Here is a 14,430-nt window from a genome sequence, read left to right on the forward strand (position 1 = left end):
GAATAACTTTTGTTGAATCCTCTAGCATGCTCCCTTAATGGATATTTCCTTTAGACAACAATAACCTTCCTGAAGCAGAGTATCAGTGGGGTATGAAAATGTTTGTTTAAGAAAAATGCCCACAGTCTCCAGGTATTACTCATTATAATTAAGTGCCAACAGCAAAGTGGCACAGTGGCTAGCACTGGTGCCTCACAGTGCCAGGGATCCAGGTTCAATTCTACTCTCAGGCAACTATCAGTTTGCATGTTCTTCCTGTGTCTGTGTGGGTTTCCTCCCACACTCTAAAGACGTGCAGATCAGGGTGGATTGGCCATGCTAAATTGCCCAGGGATGTGTACAATAGGTGGGTTAGCCATAGGAAATGCAGGGTTACAGGGATAGGGTTGTGTCTGGGTAGGATGCTCTTCAGAGGGCTAGTGTGGACTCAATGGGCCAAATGGCTTGCTTCCACACTGTAGGGATTCTATGAACAACTCAACTTAGTTGCAAATCTGAGCCTAAACTGTGATTTTAAAATCTTTTTCATTTTTTTTTAAGGGTGGAGTTAAGAAAGGAAGCGCGAAAATTCCGACGACAGCCTTTGTCGCAATAGCACTGATGAGATCCCGGATTTTCTTTCACAAAGATCTTGAAATCCAAAAACACCTGGTAAGGCTCAATGTTAGCCATTCACCTGAGAGTTTTACCTGTGCCTTTGTGACAATGAAGTGAATGCAGGTGAGAAACAAATGCAGAGATAGACACAAAATCAGGGGTGGACTCACCATTACTGGTTTTTACACTGATCACCAAAAGTAATGAAAGACTTCAGAGGTAAAGAACTAAATTTAGCCCCGACTGGGGCATAACCTGTGGGATTGGCTCTGCAGGCTGACAGGATCATTGCCCATTGTTCTGGTTGCGTTGACTTCAGGTCTTCAATTCACAAGGACGTTAAATGGAGGGACATGAGATGCTCGAGGGGATTGACAAAGTAGATGGAGAGAGAATGTTTTTTCATGTGGGGCAATCTAGAACAAGATGTCATAGTTTTCAGCTGAGGTGTAGTGGATTTAAAACGGAGACGAGGAGGATTTACCTCCCTCAAAGGGTCGTGAATCTATGGATTATCCAATCCCAGAGTGTGCTGAATGTGGGACATTGAGTACGTTTAAGGAGGAGGTGGACAGATCTTTAATTAGTTGAAGGGATATAGGGAGTGGGCCGGAAAGTGGAGTTAAGGCCGAGATGAGATCATCCATTATCGTATTAAATGACAGAGCAGTCTCGAGGGGCCTTATAGCCCGCTCCTTGTTCTTACGTTCGAACAATCTCAGCGAAACATCTTGATATTTAAGGAACTTGTACCCAATGCTTTAGGGAATTTGAATTCAGTATTGCTGTCAGGAATACAGAGATACGTCTGCATTTATACAGATAATCATGTAAACACATTAATAGTCCCATCAATTCTCAGCAGCTAATTCTCCACAAGAACAGGCAATGCATCCAGGTCTGAATGTGAAATGTTCCTCTAAATAATGATTGGTAACAGACAGAAATGAGATGAAGCTTCCTGCAGAAGTCACAGAAATTGTTTACTTTCAAGCAACGCAGCTTGTTTCATATTATCTGCCTCCGAGCAGTGTAGAAATATAAAGGACTGGGGTAGAAATTTCCAAATTATTGCATTATCTGAACATTTCCCATTTGCTGCAATAAAAATGTATATAATTTGTGTGTCGCAGCTTGTCCCAAATGATTTCTGTGCAGGCCTTATATAAAATAAATGTTTGTATCTTGTCATCAAACAGAGTGATATTTATCACGAGAACCACAGAATCATTATGATGCAGATGGAGGCCATTTGGCTCATCGTGTCTGCTCTTGCTCTCTGAGTTTTATGTCATCTGCAATCATTGAAATTATCTGTCCCTTGCATGCCTAGATCATTAACATTTATCAGGGAAAACCAAAGGTCCCAATACAGACCCCTGGAGAAATCTACCACAAACCATCTTCCAGCCTGAAAACTATCCATTGACCACCACCCCTGGATTTCCTATCCCTCAGGCAATGTTTTATCCACGTTGCAGTCCCTCATGTCAGTCATCCTGTATCCAACAGGGATGTGGAAGGAAGTAAATCCATTCTCCAGGTTTTTTGGAACTTCCGTCTTTTTATTTGAATTCTGTAGCACACTGCCGGGTGACGATCTGGAAACAGAAGCTAATTCCCCACATTCGAGCACAAACTGGATTGACTCCTCCCTTATTGGGGGTTCTTTCATTCAGCCAAATGGTTGGCAGTCTCCACCAAGTTGGGCTGTGCTGCTCGTGACAGCGATCTATTCTTTTCCTGATATTCTCCAACAAAGCACCAACTTATAACCTTCCAGGCTCTGGGGGGAGTAATTCCCTTGCTTGCTAACATTGGTGATCTCACTGCAAGACGTGAGATCAGTGGGATGTGACAACTGAAGGCTGTTGTGCCTAATTGTTAGCACGTCTGACCCTTCGCAGCTACTTGTCTCAAATTCAGAACAAAAGTGGACCCCGCCCTCATTTCACTCAGTTGGCTCCAGTTTGCATTGCAGCGTGACGCCAATCAGAGTGAAGATCCCACCTTCGCAACCTCGCCTGAGAAGCGGTGCCCCTCAGGTTAAACCACCACCTCTCTAATGAGGGAGCAGTTCTCCACTTATGTAGAGTCATGCAGCACACAAACTGACCCTTCGGCCCACCTGGTCCATGCTGAAATATTCCCAAACTGAATGAGTCGCATCTGCCTGCTCCTGACCCATATCCCTCCAAACTCCTCTTATTCATGCACTTATCCTCACTCTGTTAAATGTTGTAATCGTGCCCACATCCATGACTTCCTCAGGAAGTTCATTCCACATGTGAACCACCCTCTGTGCAAGGAAAAGAAAATTGCCCCTCAAGTCTTTTTTAAATCTCTCTCCTCTCACCTTAAAAATGTGCCCCCTAAGTCTTGAATCTCTCATCCTAGGGAAATCTCTGGGACTATGGCAACTTTACTGCATGAGACTTGAGTGCACTGGTATGTGCACAAACCATTGATGTAAATGATAAGATTTACTGTCCATTGCTTATCGTAACAGTGAGAGTGCACTGTTTCATCAGCAAATGTGCAGCCAGTTACTGCACTGAGGCAGAGACACCTTCACTTCAGCTTGACAAGCCTATATTTTTAAACTGCATATCATTCTGCTGTATCAGAGTTAAACTGCCTATTGCTTTAGGGCAAGCTTCCGAGTCAAAAGTTTTGGCAGGTGAAATTAAAGCAAAAAAAAACAAAATCCACACTTTAGGGGGAGTTTTATGTGAATATAATTTTTTCATTAGCGTTGATTTTCTATCAAATGAAAGCCTTCTGTTACTTTTGTCTGAATTTCTCCTACACTTGTGATTCTACCTTTCTGCTCTTTCAGAATGCAAACATTTCCAAAGCAATTGAATACCTTTCTGAGGAGCTTGCCAATATTGAGCGCCCATACTCATTGACCATCACAGCATATGCCCTTGCATTGTTTGACCCTGAAAGCTCGGCTGCTCGTGAGGCTGACGAAAAGTTGAAAGCGATAGCCATCTACGATCAAGGTAATGGCAGAGCTAATAGAGAATGTTACAAGTAAGGTATGATCGGATTAATGGTTTTCAGCTTCCAAGTTACGTTTTAAACAGTTTTGCAATTTAGTTTCAAAAACAAAGTTGCTGGAAAAGCTCAGCAGGTCTGGCAGCATCTGTGAGGGAAAAAGCTGAGCTTTTCCAGCAACTTTGTTTTTGTTCCTGATTTACAGCATCCGCAGTTCTTTCGGTTTTTATTTCGCAATTTAGTTTCTTGGCTGACGCATGGGATAATGTCAAATGTCACGGATATGGAGAACACTGGGTGAGGCTAGCAATTTATTAATTGTTCTCCTTTTTCATTGACACAAGTTCAACTCCCATCACAGCAGCTGGCCACAAAATTGCCAGGAGCTTTTATTTTAAAATATATAGACATCTGAGTCATAGAGCTGTACAACACAAAAACAGACCCTTTGGTCCAACTCATCCATGCCGACCAGTTATCCTACATTAATCTGGTCCCATTTGCCAACATTATTTCTAAACTTGTGTCAGGTCACCTGTCAACCTCCTATGCTCCAGTCAGGAAGGATGGTGGGAATTAACTGGGAAACTATAGGCTACTATCGGCGATAGGAAAACTATTGGATAAAATTCTGAGGTACAGAATTAAATGGAGAGCACCTTATCAATGCACCTGTTTGGAGGGGCACAACTTTGATGCAACGAAATCATGTCCAGCAAATTTGATTGAATGTTTTGAGGAGGTGACTAAGTTCGTCAATGGGGGTAGTACAGTGGATGTAGTTTATAAGGACTTCGATAAGGCTTCTAACACATGGGAGACTGGTTAAGAAGTAACATTCCCCAGAAAAGAGAAATTTGATAAGTTGAATTCAACATTGTCTTGGTGGCTGGATGCAGAGGTTGAGTGTCATTTTTGTGACTGGAAGACTATGTCCAACGGAGTCCCACAGGGTTCGGTGCAGGACTCCTTGCTGTTTCCAGTGTGCATTAATGATTTAGGTGCAAATATAGGAGGTATGATCAGTACATTGACAAGTGACACAAAATTTGGTTGGGGTGATAAATAATGAGGAGGAAAGCATCAGATTACAGGAAGATATGGATGAGCTGGTCAAATGGGTAGAACAATGGCAGGTTAGGTTTAATTCCGAAAACTGTGAAGTAATACAGTTCGTGAGGGACTAACAAGGCAAGGGAGCACATGATGACCCTGGGTAATACTGAGGATCAAAAAGATCTTGGTGTACGTATACATAGATCGTTGCAGGCAACAGGACAGTGGATAGAATGGCTAAGATAGTTATCTTTATTAGTACAGGAATTGAATGCAAAAACTGGGAGAAAATGACATTGTTGCATAGACTGTTAGTTGGATCATGTTTAGAGTACTGTATGCAGTTGTCCTCATTACATTATAGGAAGGATGTGATGGCACTGAAGAGGGTGCACAGGAGGTTCACCAGGACGTCTCCCAGACTGGAGTGGTTTAGCTAAGACGACAGACAAGATAAGCTGTGGGTGGTTTCCCTGGAGCAGAGATAGCTGAGGGGGTGGGTTGACATGATTAAGATGTACAAAAAGTTATGAGGGTCATAGGTAGGTAGGACGAAACATTTTTCCTAGTAGAGTGGACATAGATATAAGGTAAGGGGCAGGAGACTTAGAGGGAATGGAAAGAAAAATGTTCTCATTCAGAGAGCAGTAGGTAGCTGAAACTCATTGGCTTAAAAAAGGATGGTAGGATTGGGAATCATCACAATATTTAAGTAGTATTTAGCCACATGTTTGCAAGGCTACCGGCAAAGTATTTGGAAATGGGATAAGAATAGTTGGTGATTGATGGGCTGACGGGCCTCTCTCAGCAGTGACTTCATTAAATGGGGTATGTTCCATCATCCACCTTGAAGCAAGTCAGTGTAGAGTTAAATGTTTGATCAAAGAGGGCCAACAAGAAAAATTGGTAGTTACATCAAGATTTTGGTGGCCTGTCAGAATGATATATTTGCTAAATTTGTTAACGACTCCAAGCCAAGGAAGAATCCTTGTGACGAGGACATGAGGCAGCTTACAAAGGGATATGGACTGGCTGAATGAGTGTGCAGAGACCTGGCAAACAGCATGAATGGTGGGAAAATGTGAAGTTTCCCATTCCAACAGGAAGAATAAAATAAAAATGAGCTAATTGGTGAGGGACGACAAAGTCCTGTGATGTAGAGGGATCTGAGTGCTCTAGCACATGAATCCTGGAAGGTTAGCATGCAGCAAATAGTTTAGAAAGTTAGCAAAACATCATTGTTAATTGTGAGGGGAAAATCAAACATACAGTCAGAGATCTACAGCACAGAAATAGCCTTCAGTCCAACTTATCCATGCCGACCAGAAGTCCTATATAAATCTAGTCCCATATCCCTCTGAACCCTTCCTATTCATATACCTCTCTAGATGTCTTTTAAATATTGTAATTGTACCAGAACTTCCGCTGGCAGCTCATTCCATACACGCACCACCCATTATGGTGAAAAGTTGCCCCATTCGGTCCCTTTTATATCTTTCACCTCTCTTTAAACCTGTGCCCTCTAGTTTTGGGCTCCTCCACCCCAGGGAATAGACCTCAACTAGTTACCCTATCCATGTCCCTCAATATTTAATAAGCCTCTATACAGGGGAGGCGATGGTCTAGTGGTGTTACTGCTGGACCATTAATTCAGGGACCCAGATAAGATTCTGCGGACCTGGGTTCAAATCCTGCCACAGCAGATGGTGGAATTTGAATTCAATAAATATCCAGAGTTAAGAATCTAATGATGACCTTGAATCCATTGTTGATTGTCAAGGAAAATCACATCTGGTTCACTTGCCCTTTAGGGAAGGAAACGGCCATCCTTACCTGATCTGGCCTATATGGGACTCCTGACCCACAGCAACACAGTTGACTCTTAACTGCCCTTTGGGCAATTAGGGATGGGCAGTAAATGCTGCGTAGGCAGTGACATCCTCATCCCATGAATGAATGAAGGAAAAAAGTCACCTCTCAGCCTCCAATGCTCCAGGGAAAATAGCTCCAGCTTATTCATCCTCTCCCTATATCTCAAACCTGGCAACGTCCACATAAATCTTTTCTGAACTCTTTCAAGTTTCAGAACATCCTTCCCATAGGAGGGAGACCAGAACTGCGCACAATACCCCAAAAGTGTCCAAACCAATATTCTGTACAGCTGCAACATGACCACCCAACTCCTGTACTCAATGTACTGACCAATAAAGGCAAGCGTACCAAACACTTTCTTCACTACCCTGTCTACCTGCATGGAAGTAGGGAGATTATACTCCAGTTATGCAGGCTATGTCTGGAATACAGCATTTAAGGAAGGATTTTCATTTATGTGCTCAACAATTTGGTGGCAGGTGCAGCATTTTATTTTGTTACAATGGGAAAAAGCCAAACCCCTCTGATAATTAAACTAAAACACAAGCCCTGATGTGTTATGACAGGAGTAGGGGCTCCCCTCTAATAATTACCCCCGCCCCCCCAAACACCCAGAGAAGCTCGTCTTTCCCCTTGTAATCTGTCAAAAGAATGTTTAAAAGAAAGAAAATCCTTCATCTCCACTCTACCAGTAACAAGGAACAATTTATTTATTTAACCCAGCAGTGATCAAATTAACAAAATTGCTAACAAACCAACAACTCCTCCTTAGACTACAAACTACTCTCCAACCAGTCTAAGTTGCACTGGAATACTGTTTAAGTAAAGACAAGTCCCAATTAATAAGAAGCAATAAACTAAAACTTAATCTCTCCAAGTTAACACAGACTGTCTTCTGGAATCTTCTGTCATCTCCAGTCACATCACAAATGCCTTTCTTCCATTAATTCTGTTATCAGTGATGTTTTATCTCTATAACTTCTTCAATGAGGACCTTGAACTAAAATAGCATGGTACCTTTGATTAATTAGATGGACTTTTTTCTGCAAGCAGAATAGTGCTAACTCTAGCAGGTGGCTCTCCCCAATTTTCCAAATGCCCTCATCTTATATACCTGTAAATGACTTAATTAAATTCTTGTAATATGATTGGTTTCAGGTTGTCAACACCATCAGATTTAAATTCAATTGGCTTTCTGTTTCTAGGTGCTTTGTTTAAATTAATTGGCTGAAATCAGACTCGTTGTTGCAATATCAAAACAAGACCGCAGTTTTGCCTGGAGGAACACAGCAGGCCAGGCAACATCAGAGAAGCAAGAAAGTTGACGTTTTGGGTCAGGACCCTTCTTCAGAAAATCTGAACCATCAGCTTTCCTGCTTTTCAGATGCTGCTTGGCCTGTAACATTCCTCCAGCTCCACACTGTGTTATCTCTGACTCCAACATCTGCAGTTCTTTGTCTCTGCTGTTTTACTTGCCACCTGTAAGGTTTCTTTTGATACACATTTCACTTTTTGAGGCTGTCAGTACTGGCAACTTCAGCTGCTGCTGTATTGTTTTTTTTCAATTTCTAAGTACAGACAAAACACAAATCTCTAAAAGCTTCCTGCCTTCCACTTCACAACTACTCTACCCAGCTTCGTAACAATTTACATTGTAGATTTCTACCCCTCGATGGCTAGCTACAAGGCAGAATGGCCACAGCAGAAGTAAAAGCCTGCAGTTTGTCAGAATGAGGCCATGCAATTGTCTGCTGTTAAATACCAGTGGAGGAAAGTATGAAATGTGTGTTCTGTTCAGAGCTCGGGGTGTGGTTGCGTGCTCTCATAACACTGTGTGGACTACTCACCTCTAAGGTGGCAATAAGAGTGAGATTGAGTGAGGATGGAAATGGAGAAACATTTTTAGAACCCCTTATTGATGCACCTGTATTACTCGTCTTGGCATTACGAAACAAGAGCATCAATATTGGATCATGGTTGCCAAAGACTGATGAGATAGAGAGTGATTTCTGGCTGCAAGTGTAAAATGCCCAAGATGAAATAGGCCACCCATTCGAATGAGTCAACTGCAGTAGAGCTGAGCATTGGCCAGTGGATACAGTGGGGGCCATTACACTTGCTGTGGTACTGCACAAGATGAATGTCTAGCCCTGAGGCTGGAATTGATGATTTCCAAGTGGTAATATGGGGGAAGGAAGGGTGTGGGGTGTGATGGTGAGCTGGATTGAGTGTAGCTGCTCACCATGATATTGGTGTTGGCTGAGGCTGCTATCATTGTGAAGACTGGCCATCCTTACTCCCATGAACTACTCAGGCACATCACGAGGACCGGCAGTGCAGTACCCTTAGCAACACCATAGGGACACGTTGGAACCACTGCTGGGGCTGTGCTGGAGGAGGAGGTCTCATTGAGACTTCATATGTGACTTCAACTTGGGAAAGAGGAGGAGTCTGGGAGCACCGGGGTGAGTCAGGCCATTTCCAAGGACAGACCCCTGCCTGACAGCTGCTGCCTCTAAAGGAACCCACCAACCCCGCTTACACACTTCCTGCCCGCTTCCAGCTCATCAGTGATGCACCTTGCAGCCTCCTGACTTTTTGAGCTCCCCTGTCCCTTCCCCTCCAGTGAGTTCATTGCCAAGGAATGCCTTGCACTGCCCTATATAGACTCAAATTGTGTCTCCATGTGACTCCAAGCGGGAGCTAGCCGACTGTGCGTGCAGCCCTCTGAGTGGGCTCATCAGCCACTCAGTGCAAGGACAGTTCAGGGTGCGGCAGCGAAAGCTATCCCTGGCCGCAGACGCTCTCGTCCAATGAAAGATTAAGGAAAGCTACTACATCAATGCAACAGTGGGTGGCACGGTGGCTCAGCAGATAGCACTGCTGCCTCACAGCACCAGGGACGCGGGTTTGATTCCACCCTTGGGTGACTGTCTGTGTGGAGTTTGCACGTTCTCCCCGTGTCTGCATGGATTTCCTCCGGGTGCTCCGGTTTCCTCCCACAGTCCAAGAATGTGCAGGTTAGGTGGATTAGCTGTGCTAAATTTCCCCATGGTGTCCAGGGATGTGTAGATTGGGTGGGATGCTGTGAGGGTCAGTGTGGACTTGTTGGGCTAAACAGCCTGTTTCTATAGGGATTCTATGAGAGCTGCCAATTCTGTGTTGTATGGTAGCACAGAGCATCCTTGGGGAAAAATCGTGAGGGCTCAAACCAATTGCAAAGAGCTGTTTGGTAGATTTCAATTTGCTTTTGGAGTTTTGATCTCATTGTCTGAAAGGAGTGAAGGTACGTCCTGCTTTTGCGTTGTAACGTGAAGCTTTAAGCCACGTGATCTCTTTTGCGTTTGCCGCATGGAAACAGAAAACGCTGTCCGTTTTTGGGATGACGAAGGAGCATCGCACAGTGGAGGAGCTGGGCAGTCAGGAAGAGGTCAAGCGTCGGCTGTGAATGTGGAGACCACGGCTTATGCATTGCTTCAGACGCTGGCTATGAAAGACCTGCAGTACGCCAAGCCTATCGTCAAATGGCTAACAGAGCAGCGGAGCTTCGGTGGAGGATACCGTTCGACCCAGGTATGTTGAGGATCTATCACCAAATTGTGATGATCTGTGATTATTTCACATTGAGGCCAGAATGAAGCATGAGGAACTGATAGAGTCAGACAGCATGGAAGCAGGCCCTTCGGTCCAACTCATCCATTCCGACCGGGTTTCATATACTGAACTGATCTCATTTGCCTACGGTTAGCCCATAGATTCATAGAATCCCTACAGTGTGGAAACAGGCCCCTCTGCCCAACAAGTCCACTCCGACCCTTGGAGCATCCGACCCAGACCCATCCCCCTATAACCCACCTAATCTATGTATCCCTGAACACGACGGGCAATTTAACATGGCCAATCCACCTAGCCGGCACATCTTTGGACTGTGGGAGGAAACTGCAGCACCCAGAGGAAACCCACGCAGACACGGGGACAATGTGCAAACTCCACACAGACAGTCGCCCGAGGGTGGACTCGAACCCAGGTCCCTGATGCTGTGAGGCACTGAGCCACCGTCTATTGAATTGTACCCCCAACTTCCTCTGGCAGCTTGTTCCATATATGCACCACCCTCCATGTGAAAAAGTTGTTCCTCAGGTCCTGTGTAAATAGGGTAGCGCGGTGCCTCAGTGGTTAGCACTGCTGTCTCACAGCGCCAGGGACCCGGGTTTGATTCCACCCTGGGGTGACTGGCTGTGCAGGTTTGCTCCGGTTTCCTCCCACAGTCCAAAGATGTGCAGGTTATGTGGATTGGCCATGGGGAATGCAGGGTTACAGGGATGGGGTGGGTCTGAGTGGGATGCTGTTTGGCGGGTCGTTGTGGACTCGATGGGTAGAATGGCCTGCTTCCGCACTGCAATGGATTCTATGAAGTAATCAGTTTCTCCCTGTCATTTCCTGTTCTCCAATACATCGCTCCATATCATGGGGCTTTCAGGTCATTGGCTGATTCATCTTGTTTCACCTCAACTTGCAGCAAAGCTAAATTGAGGATGAGACACAAAACAAGGCAGAATCATGGATTTCTTTTTTAGATACCATTACAACACGGGTCTGATATTAAGTTCCAGTGAAGAATATTGGAATTAGATAGTTTGGTTTTACTCCAAGATACTTTCCACAGAGGAGCAATGTGTAACTTGACTTCATTGAAATCTGGCATTCTCCTGTCATTTCACACTTTCCAATAGTTGTGTTAAGCACATAATTTAGACAAAATTTGATTCTGTGTATCGATCTCATATTGCATCCTGAAGATTTTTGAATGGAGTACATAAGAAGTAGAGTGGGAGAAACCTTCATTCATTCTCTCTTGTTATCTTTCTTTTTGAATGCATTTTTGGTTCCAGCATTACTGCCCATCCCCAGATGCCCTGTAGAAAGTGATGGTAAGCTGCCTTATGAACTGCTGCAACCCATTGGTTACAATTACAATTTTGACATTGGAGAAAGCTGTCAGATACCCTATCTATACCACCTGGAGTTGATGTTGAATGACATTCCCCCTCATTGGCATTACAAGATTTCTTTATGAATATACGCTCTTTCCCTGATCCTGAGATAGAGACATAGGGTCATACAGTACAGAAACAGACCCTTTGGTCCAACCAGTCCATGCTGCCCGTAATCCCAAACTAAACTGATCCCGCCTGCCTGCGCGTGGCCCACATCCCTTCAAACATTTCCAATTCGTGTACTTATCCAAATTTCTTTTAAACGTTGTAACTGTTCCTGCATCCACCACTTCGTCTGGAAGTTCATTCCACATGTGAACCACTCATTATGTTAAAAACAAAATTGCCCCTCCTGTCTTTTTTAAAATCTTTCTCCTCTCACCTTAAAATATGCCCCCTTGTCTTGAAATCTGCCACCCTAGGGAAAAGCCATTCACCTTATCTATACCCCTCATGATTTTATAAACCTCTTTAAGGCCACCCCTCAACCTCCGACACTCCAGTGGAAAAAGTCCCAGCCTATCCAGCTTCTCCTTCTAACTCAACCCCTCCATTCCCGGCAACATCCTGGTAAATCCTTTCTGAACCTTCCCCAGCTTAATAATATCCTTCCTATAACAAGGTGGCTCGAACTGGACACAGTACTCCAGAAGAGGCCTCACCAATGTCCTGTACAACCTTAACATGTCCCAACTCCTATACTCAAAGGTCTGAGTAATGAAGGCAAGTGTGTTAAATGCCTTCTTAACCATCCTTTCTATGTGTGATGCAAACCTTAAAGGGTTATGTACCTGAACCCCTAGGTCTCTCTGTTTGACAACTCTACCCAAGGCCCTACTTTTAACTCTTTCAGCTCTGCCTTTGCTTGTTTTACCAAAATGTGATACTGAGGACTTAACTTTCTAGGGCCACTTCTCACATATCAAACTTAGACATTATAATTGCCAAATTATCAGCTTTGACACTGCATTAGCTTGGTGTGCTTACTGTCCTAAAGCCCAATCAATTTATCCAATAAGATCCTCCCTCTTACCTTTTTTGTCTTTCGGTCAAGCAACACAGTGATTTCAAAATTGTCCACCTCATTTTCAAGTCCTCTCAGGAGCCTACCTTTCCCGATCACTACAATCTCATCCAGCCGCACAAATAAAGCCACAGAGTCACGGAGTCGTGCAGCACAAAAACAGACCCTTGGTTCCAACTTGTTTGCAACACAAGATATCCTAAATTAATCTAGTTAAGTTTTCCAATAGAGTTAAATTGTTCTAAATTCCTCTTTCTTTTGTTTATATTTTAACTATAGTCACAGAGTCACAGTGACATAGAGATGTACAGCACAGAAAGAGACCCTTCAGCCCAATTTATCCATGCCGACCAGATACCCTAAATTAATCTCTTCCAATTTGCCAGCATTTGGCCCATATCCTCTAAACCTTTTCTATTCATATACCCATCCAGTTACCTTTTAAATCTTGTAATTGTACCAGCCTCCACCACTTCCTCTGGCAGCTCATCCCATTAATGCACCATCCTTTGTGTGAAAAAGTTGCCCCTCAGGTCCTTTTTAAATCTTTCCCCTCTCACCTTAAATTTATGTCCTCTAGTTTTGGACTCCCCTAAACTGGAAAAAAGACCTCAGCCATTCAGCCTATCCATGCCCATCATGATTTTATAAACCTCTGTAACGTCACCTCTCAGCACCCGACACTCCAGGGAGAAAAATCTCTCCCATTCGTGGCTTCTTGGTCATCCCAATTTTAATCACACCCCTGTTGGCAGTCATGCATTCAACTACCTGGATGCCAAGCTCTAGAATTGCCTCCCTAAATTCCAGGGAGCTTGACAATTTCCTTATCATTACATTCCAGGCATATTCCTGATATATGTGCACTGAACTCCCACTATGGCCAAGGTGTGGGATCCAGAACTGCTCCCTTTGTGCTCTGAGCAGGGTCTTCTACAGCTAAGTTAAGACTCTCAACCCCTTGTACCACGGCCCTCTAGATACAAGGGCCAACATTTCCATATTCCCTTTGATCATCATGGATAGGGTGAATAGTCAAGTTCTTTTTCCCGGCGTAGGGGAGTCCACATCTAGCAGAAATAGATTTAAGTTGAGAGGGGAAAGATTTATAATAGAACCTAATAGATTTAAGTTGAGAGGGGAAAGATTTATAATAGAACCTAATGGGAAACTTTTTCATGCAGAGGGTGGTCTGTGTGTGGAATGAGCTGCCAGGGGAAGTGGTAACGACTGGTACAATTACAAGATTTAAAAGGCATTTGAACGGGTACATGATTGGGAAGGGTTTTGAGGGATATGGGCCAAATGCTGGCAAATGGGATTAGATTTATACAGGATACCTAGTAGGCATGGACGAGTTGGAGTAAAGGGTGCTGTACATCCCTATGGCTCTAGATGACATTTTAAAAATATGTACATAGCTAGACATTCTTTTGACCTCCCGCCGACTAGCACTTTACCATTTAGAAAGTTGGCTGCTGTTTCTCATTTTTTTAATCCAAAGTGGATAACCTCATGTCTGTTTATGCCTGACTCCCTTTGACCATTCACTTGCTCCATTCATAGAAAATCATTCTTACCTACATTCCCCTTGTACATACGCTTGTTGTATATAAAATAGGAGCAGGATCAAATTCTTCGAGCCTTATGCTAACCCGTGCTATGTCACATAGTGCCACTCATTACATTGTCAGCCAATGGGGATAAGTGGCTTCTTACTCCACCATTAAAGTTGTTAACTGAGGCGTTAAGAGGTGATTTTGACCTTGGCAATACAGTATGGAGCTGGAGGAACACAGCAGGCCAGGCAGTATCAGAGGAGCAGGAAAGTTGACGTTTCGGGTCTGGACCCTTCTTTCTTTGTGAAGAAGGCTCCCGACC

The 14,430-nt window shown here is 43.9% G+C and overlaps 1 protein-coding gene across 1 annotated transcript in view; it reads left to right on the forward strand.

The window, feature by feature from the left end:
• Positions 1-14,430, forward strand: part of LOC109927203 (complement C4-B-like) — a 119,063-nt gene that overhangs the window by 73,382 nt on the left and 31,251 nt on the right. The window contains exons 24-26 of the mRNA XM_048616509.1: positions 541-651; positions 3,437-3,605; positions 9,890-10,101. Coding sequence (XP_048472466.1) covers positions 541-651; positions 3,437-3,605; positions 9,890-10,101 — 492 coding nt within the window. The remainder of the gene's footprint in view (positions 1-540; positions 652-3,436; positions 3,606-9,889; positions 10,102-14,430) is intronic.

The sequence above is a fragment of the Rhincodon typus genome, chromosome 35 (genome assembly GCF_021869965.1).
Source record: "Rhincodon typus isolate 14 chromosome 35, sRhiTyp1.1, whole genome shotgun sequence".
NCBI classification, from domain to species: domain Eukaryota; kingdom Metazoa; phylum Chordata; class Chondrichthyes; order Orectolobiformes; family Rhincodontidae; genus Rhincodon; species Rhincodon typus.